At 42.0% G+C, this 7,602-nt stretch overlaps 1 protein-coding gene across 1 annotated transcript; it reads left to right on the top strand.

Annotated features, from left to right (window-relative positions):
• Positions 1–3,078: 3,078 nt before the first annotated feature.
• znf706 (zinc finger protein 706) lies at positions 3,079–7,357 on the top strand. The gene is made up of 3 exons (XM_036953671.2): positions 3,079–3,140; positions 5,432–5,580; positions 6,047–7,357. Exons 2-3 carry the CDS (start codon positions 5,446–5,448, stop codon positions 6,146–6,148), a joined length of 237 nt encoding a protein of 78 aa, XP_036809566.1. The 5' UTR covers positions 3,079–3,140; positions 5,432–5,445; the 3' UTR covers positions 6,149–7,357.
• Positions 7,358–7,602: the final 245 nt, after the last annotated feature.

The following is a 7,602-nucleotide window of genomic DNA, read 5'->3' as shown; positions in this document are numbered from 1 at the left end:
AGGCGCAACAGAGCCTCTTCAACCTCAGGAGGCTAAGGAAATTTGGCTTGTCACCTAAAACACTCACAAACATTTACAGATGTATAATTGAGAGCATCCTGTCGGGCTGGGATGTAGCCTTGCCCTCAACCGCAAGGCTCTCCAGAGGGTAGTGTGGTCTGCACAACGCATCACCAGGGGCAAACTACCTACCCTCCAAGACACCTACAACACCCGATGTCACAGGAAGGCCAAAAAGATCATCAAGGCCAACAATCACCCGAGCCACTGCCTGTTCACCCCGCTATCATCCAGAAGGCGAGGTCAGTACATTTGCATCAAAGCTGGGACCGAGAGATTGAAAAACAGCTTCGATCTCAAGGCCATCACTGTTAAACAGACTGTTAAACAGCCATCACTAACATAGAGAGGCTGCTGTCAACATACAGACTCAAATCTCTGGCCTCTTTAATAAATGGACTTAATAAAGGTATCACTAGTCACCTTAAATAACACCACTTTAATAATGTTTACATATCCTACATCACTCATCTCATATGTAAATACTGTTCTATACTATCTACTGCATCTTGCCTATGTCATATACGGCCATCACTCATCCATATATTTATATGTACATATTCTTATTCATCCCTTACATTTGTGTATATTAGGTAGTTGTTGTGAATTTGTTAGATTACTTGTTAGATATTACTGCACTGTTGGAACTAGAAGCACAAGCTTTTCGCTACACTCGCGTTAACATCTGTTAACCATGTGTACGTGATCAATAAAATTGGATTTGATTTGAAACTTCAAAAGAGAGAGGCAGTGTTGATTCAGTCAGCAAGCTGGTCCTGGGGCTCTGTTCACAAACACAAACAGACCCCACAGAGCCCCAGGACAGCAACACAATTAGACCAAACCAAATCATGAGAAAATAAAAAGGTCATTACTTGACACATTGGAAAAAAATTACAAAAAAACTGAGCAAACTGGAATGCTATTTGGGCCTAAACAGAATGCCTGACCATTGTGACTGACCCAATCTTAAGAAATGCTTTGACTATGTACAGACTCAGAGAGCATAGCCTTGCTATTAAGAAAGAGAAGAGAGAAGACAGTTTGTGCACACTGCCCACAAAATGAGGTGGAAACTGAGCTGCACGTCCTAACATCCTGACAAATGTATGGCCATATTAGAGACACATATTTCCCTCAGATTACACAGACCCACATAGAATTCGAAAACAAACCCAATATTGATAAACTCCCATATCTATTGGGTGAAATACCACAGTGTGCCATCACAGCAGCAAGATTTGTGCTGTGTTGCCACAAGAAAATGTCAACCAATGAAGAACAAACACCATTGTAAATAAAAAAAAACATATTTCAGTTTATTTATTTTCCCTTTTGTACTTTAACTATTTGTACATCGTTACAACACTGTAACGATGTAAGACTGTAAGACATTTGACATGTCTTTATTCTTTTGAAACTTCTTTGAGTGTAATGTTTACTGTATATTTGTATTGTTTATTTAACTTTTGTTTATTATCTAGTGCACTTGCTTTGGCAATGTTAACTTATGTTTCCCATGCCAATAAAACCCTTAAATTGAATTGATTAATTTGCCACAAAGAGTCATGTGACAAATATGTTGGTCAGCCAGCTAGCTAGCTTAGAATGACAAGATGACAAGATGGCGGGTTCGCCCAAATGATTGTCGGACTTGGAGATGGAGTCAGGGAAACCCATGGAGGTTGGAAGAAAGTGGATCACATTAAGAGTAAATATGGACTGCTGCAGAAGAAAATGTAACATGATGAGAGTGAGTATGAATTAACAGGGGTGGCAGTTGCAGTGAAGACCACCGAGTTTGAGCCTTGTTCTGATGGTGATTAATATATATTTTTTCGTTTTTCAGAGAATGGATCCTTGCTTTCTGACTGATCCATATGTGGTGTCAGGTTAGGTGGACAAGAGGTTGGGGAAGGTTGGGTCGGTGAAAGTGACTCGAAGTGGAATTGTGTTGTTTTTTTGCGTTTCTGCCGTCGAGAGGGAGCGTGCATTCCGCATCACGCGACTGGGGACTATGACTGTGACTTGCTTTCCTCTCTGGAGCAGAGAGCCATTGAAAATAGTTATCACTGTAGTGGTATTAAGTGTTGAGGGCCAACTGAAGTTGAAGATTCCCAGTATCCGTGACACACGCTGTTTGGTGCGGCGCAGACCGGGTGGTGAGCGTGGTGAAACAGAGACGACACTGTATGTACTACTGAGTTTTGATGCAGAGTTTTAACCAGATAAAGTCGAGTTAGTATGTGTTAGTTATGCCGTGAGAGCTTTTGTCCCACACCCATTACAGTGTTTCAGGTGTCAAGCTTATGGTCATGTGGCAGCAGTGTGTAGGAGGAAGATTACTATATGTGAGAAGTTTGCAGGAGGACATGAGACAAAGGAATGTGTAGTATCGTTAGACAAAGTTGTGTGTGTAAACTGTAGGGGTACCAATGGTGCTGGAGATCAGAGGGGTCCAGTGATAGAAAGTCAGGTTGAGGTTGTCAGGATCAAAGTAATACAGAAGAGGTTGTATGCTGAGGCAGTAAAGAGAGTAGTAGAGGAAGATGGGTCCAGGGTGAGATCCCTGTGAGTAGGCAGAGGTCAATAGAGAGTGATAGGAGTAACATGTGCTTCAGTAAGGTTTGTTTTTTTGGCGTTGATGGCCATGGTTGTTAACTGTACCGCAGGAATGGAAGTTAAATTACAGAGGATAGATGTTGTGGTGGCAGCTACAAAGAAGTTCATGGGTGTACGAAATTTTACTGCAGAAGAATTGCAAGGTGTTTTGAACGATAGTGTCCCGTCCTCCCAGGCTGCTGGCCTGGTGTAGGATCAGCCAGGGCCAAGTAGTGGACTAATGATGAGGAGACAATTTTTTCATGAAGTGTAATGAATGCATACAGAATAGCAGGCTGATGCACAGCCAATACAGTAGGTGGCGGCATGCACCTATAAGATTTGTTTGCGGACCGCCATAATACCAAAGAAGAAGAAGAGGCTAGCTTGGCTAACCACATCAGCTGTGTGCCACATTTTCGTGAAGCTTTTGAACAGCGTTGCCATCCAGACCTTTTTTTTTTGTTGCCAAGACTGAGGTAATGTATAGTATCTTGCTAGCCAGCTACATTTATTCGACAATTCTTATTGTATTTAATCTAGCATTAGCGCACCTTATCGTATGTAACAGAATGCCTTTATCAACTACAAACCGGGACGTTGCTATCTAGCCAGTCTGCCATATGGTCAGCTGGAAGCTTAGCATGTTTGCTAACAACAGAGCTAGCGCTAATTATTTAGCTAGCCAGCTAGCATACGACCAACCGCCGTTCAGTCAAAGATAACGTTACTGATAACTAACGTTCTTCTCACTCGTTTTGTGAGTCATCACAGTGCGGTGTATTTGGGGTTATCACCCATATCTAGCTAGATAACTAGGTAGCTATATGTTTAGCTAGCTAACCTAGCCAGCTAACCAACGGTAACTAGCCAAGTTGTCTGGTTATGTCCGTACTAGCTCTGATCCATCGCGCGATGACAATGAGTTGCCTCTGCCCTTTCCGAATTTTTATTTCTTAAATTTAGTTTAATGACTGGATATTCAATATACTTTCGTGACAGTCTAAAGTACAGATGTTACTTGGGAAGGTTGTTTTCACTGTGCGAAGGGTGTCGCCCCCCCCCAAAAAAATGCGAAATTGACGGATTAGCGTTGATCCACACGCATGCGTCGTATCGTCCCAACGAGCAGTTGTCGTCGGCCAATGGACCAGAGCTATGTGAGTAGTATTTAGCTAGCGAACCACGTAGCTACCTAGCGTTAGCCGATATCCTCGTGGATCAGACCGTAACCGAGCTAGCTATTCATACTTTTTTTTTGTAGCTACGTTTACAATGTTCACCTTGAGCTAACGTTAACAGATCAAGCTCAGGCATATGGTTATATTAATAAATAATGTATATTGCCCTGGCCATGTTATGAAATGCTGTAGGATGCAAATTAGGAATTTACTTTGCAAATGAGGCAGTACAGAATACATACTTAAGGTAATTTCAGTCCATTTTACATTGGTTGGTCATATTATTTATACCAATAATAATGTAAGGTAGGGTGATAATGCTTTATACAGACGTTTGAAACAATTTATGAATTTAGAAAACAACTTTTTATACTACTTTATGCAAATTATATACTTAAAACACACATCCCACCAACACACTCACACAGCACCAACACTCACACCACAATTTGAAACAAATTCTGAAATTACAATACAAGGTTTTATACTACTTCAGGGTTTATCAACTAGATTAAGCAGCGGCTGTTTGTTTTTCTTGAGCGGATTGTCGGGGGGCTGCGGTAGACTGCGAATTGATCGCAAGAAGCCCAAACAGATATAATAGTACTCAAAAACAATAATTTCAAACCTTGCTTACATTTGTATACAATCACGTGTTTCTCTGTGTGGGAATACTTCAGAACAGATTCTTATGTCCAACAATGAAAATTAGAAATCTTTTTTTTTTTTTTTCAAATATCAAAGAAATTGCTCAGAACTTGGGGGGCCAAATACAACCACCTACGGGCCAAATTCGCCTCGCAGGCCGCCAGTTTGGGAACACTACTACTTTATGCAAATTAGATACTTGTAGTGGTGGAAAAAGTATCCAATTGTCATACTTGAGTAAAAGTAAAGATACCTTAATAGAAAATGACTCCAGGTAAAGTAAGTCACCCAGTAAAATACAACTTGAGTAAAAGTCTAAAAGTATTTGGTTTAAAATATACTGAAGTATCAAAAGTAAAAGTTTTTCAAATTCCTTATATTAAGCAAACCAGGGGCACACTCCAACACTCAGACAAAGCATATGTGTTTAGTGAGTCTGCCAGATTAGAGGCAGCAGGGATGTTCTCTGTCTAGTGAGTCTGCCAGATCAGAGGCAGTAGGGATGACCAGGGATGTTCTCTTGATAAGTGTGTGAATTGGACTATTTTCCTGTCCTGCTGAGCATTCAAAATGTTTTGAGTACCTTTGGGTCAGGGGAAAATGTATTAAGTAAAAAGTACATTATTTTCTTTAGGAATGTAGTGAAGTCAAAGTTGTCAAAAATATAAATAGTAAAGTACAGATACCACAAAAAACTACTTAAGTAGTACTTTAAAGTATTTTTACTGAAGTACTTTACACCTCTGGATACTTAATACTCACACACCCCACAAACATGCCCCCACCAACGTACACGGCGCCCCCCCCCGACCAACGCACACAGCGCCCGCGCTCACACAGTACCCCCCCCGACCAACGCACACTCTGCAGCGTAGTGTGAGGTTTTATTGATAACAACCTATTCAGTAACACTCACCCAGCCTGTTGGCTTGTACCTCCAGCTCTAGGACCAGACATGGCACGTGGTCATCAAAAAGTCCAGTCTCAGCAGAAGAATGCCAAGAAACAAGCGGAGGCCAAGAAGGCCAAGGGACATGATCAGAAGACGGCCGCAAAGGCAGCTTTAGTGCACACCTGCGGTGTCTGCCTGGTGAGTTCCTTAAAGACAAGTGGTTGCTCTTCAATCAGGGACTACAAACCATTTTGAAGTTGGGTTGCAAGATCAACGGGTCGTATTCATTAGTGTAAAACGTAGTACTGTTTTCCAATGAAAAACAAATATTTATTTTTGGAAAGAAGGTTGTCCCTCCTGTTTTCTTCTGTTTGTCTAGTGAATATGACCATGGTGATCCACAGTTGTCCAGGCGTAGCTGCCGATCCGCTGTAGTCCAGGCGTAGCTGCCGATCCACTGTAGCTCTGTTCATACAGTTTCCCAAATACAGCAGCTCTTGTTTTCCAACCAGATTTCTCAATCATGCATTATTTTTAATGGTTTGTTACTTAACACAATTGTCGTTGTGGTATTTGACTCTTTCAGTTGAAATAGCAACATAATCCTATGAAATAAGTTGAATGGAAATGATTAAGGCCCCTGTCCCTTGTATTGCCTCTACAGTCACAGATGCCGGACCCCAAAACCTTCAAGCAGCATTTTGAGAGTAAACACCCCAAATCACCAATGCCCCCAGAGCTGGTCGATGTTGACTCTGGCATCTGAACCGGACTCCCACTGAAGACCCCAGCTATGTTCCTTGTTTAAGGCAAACTGTCAATGCTGAAAACAAACCCATCTCTCTCTTATCCACACCCTCACACAGAAAACAAACCCCTCTCTCTTATCCACACCCTCAAACAGAAAACAAACCCCTCTCTCTCTCTGATCCACACCCTCACACAGAAAACAAACCCCTCTCTCTCTTATCCACACCCTCAAACAGAAAACAAACCCCTCTCTCTGATCCACACCCTCACACAGAAAACAAACCCATCTCTCTCTTATCCACACCCTCACACAGAAAACAAACCCATCTCTCTCTTATCCACACCTTCACACAGAAAACAAACCCATCTCTCTCTTATCCACACCCTCACACAGAAAACAAACCCCTCTCTCTCTTATCCACACCCTCAAACAGAAAACAAACCCCTCTCTCTCTCATCTACACCCTCATACAGAAAACAAACCCCTCTCTCTGATCCACACCCTCATACAGAAAACAACCCCCCCCCCTCTCTCCCTTATCCACACCCTCATACAGAAAACAAACCCCCCCTCTCTCCCTTATCCACACCCTCATACAGAAAACAAACCCCCCCTCTCTCCCTTATCCACACCCTCATACAGAAAACAACCCCCCCCTATCTCCCTTATCCACACCCTCATACAGAAAACAAACCCCCCCTCTCTCCCTTATCCACACCCTCATACAGAAAACAAACCCCCCCTCTCTCCCTTATCCACACCCTCAAACAGAAAACAAACCCCTCTTGTTAAATGCCTAATGTCTCTTTTGTTGATCTTTCATCCTAGTTTCCAGTTTCTCCCTGTGTATTACCTAGAAATAGACACAATCTCTATCATTGTTTCCTTTTAGTTTATAATTGAATGTTGGGTAGAATGGAGCAGATGTCCATTCCCAGCTGTGAGAGGTTGAAGATGATCCCTGATCTGGTGTTAGGTCTGTAGCATTCTTCTCTTCTAGTTCTAATCAATGCTTTGTTTTTGGCTGATCAAACCCATCATTTTTGACAGCGATGATCCAAGCTGAAACATGTTGTGACTTGTTTTCTAATTCACATCAAACTCCTCAGCATAATTTGTACACTTGGAAAATGCATTCATGCCCCAATGATGTAATATAACATTCAATAAAGTTGGCCTTGTTTAGTATCTGCTTCATCTGGTGGCAGAGCTCTGTAATGGAAACTGTTCTGGAACTTTCTCTTTCCAACAACACTTGGTCAAACACATCCTGGGTTTTTGTTTTCTCCACTAGGTGGCGTCATGTTCAGTTTCACATGCAGTGTACCAGTACAGAAGTGTTGGCTCTTTTGATGATGAAAAAGAAGCAGAGTTAATTTACGGTCCATGTAGACATGTTACAGGAAAGAGAGGTGAAGGAAATAATACTGACCCATACATCCATGACCGTACTGGGCCTTAATGCTGTT

This window comes from Oncorhynchus mykiss, chromosome 18 (genome assembly GCF_057628025.1).
Source record: "Oncorhynchus mykiss isolate SJ-2025 chromosome 18, ASM5762802v1, whole genome shotgun sequence".
Taxonomy (NCBI): Eukaryota; Metazoa; Chordata; class Actinopteri; order Salmoniformes; family Salmonidae; genus Oncorhynchus; species Oncorhynchus mykiss.
Note: the sequence above shows the minus strand (reverse complement) of the source record. Positions and strands in the feature narration are given on the sequence as shown.

Coding starts and splice junctions, on each gene's coding strand:
- znf706 (XM_036953671.2), top strand. CDS start 5,446: ATGGCACGTGGTCATCAAAAAGTCCAGTCTCAGCAGAAGAATGCCAAG. Junction 5,581..6,046: donor ACACCTGCGGTGTCTGCCTG/GTGAGTTCCTTA, acceptor TTGCCTCTACAG/TCACAGATGCCGGACCCCAA.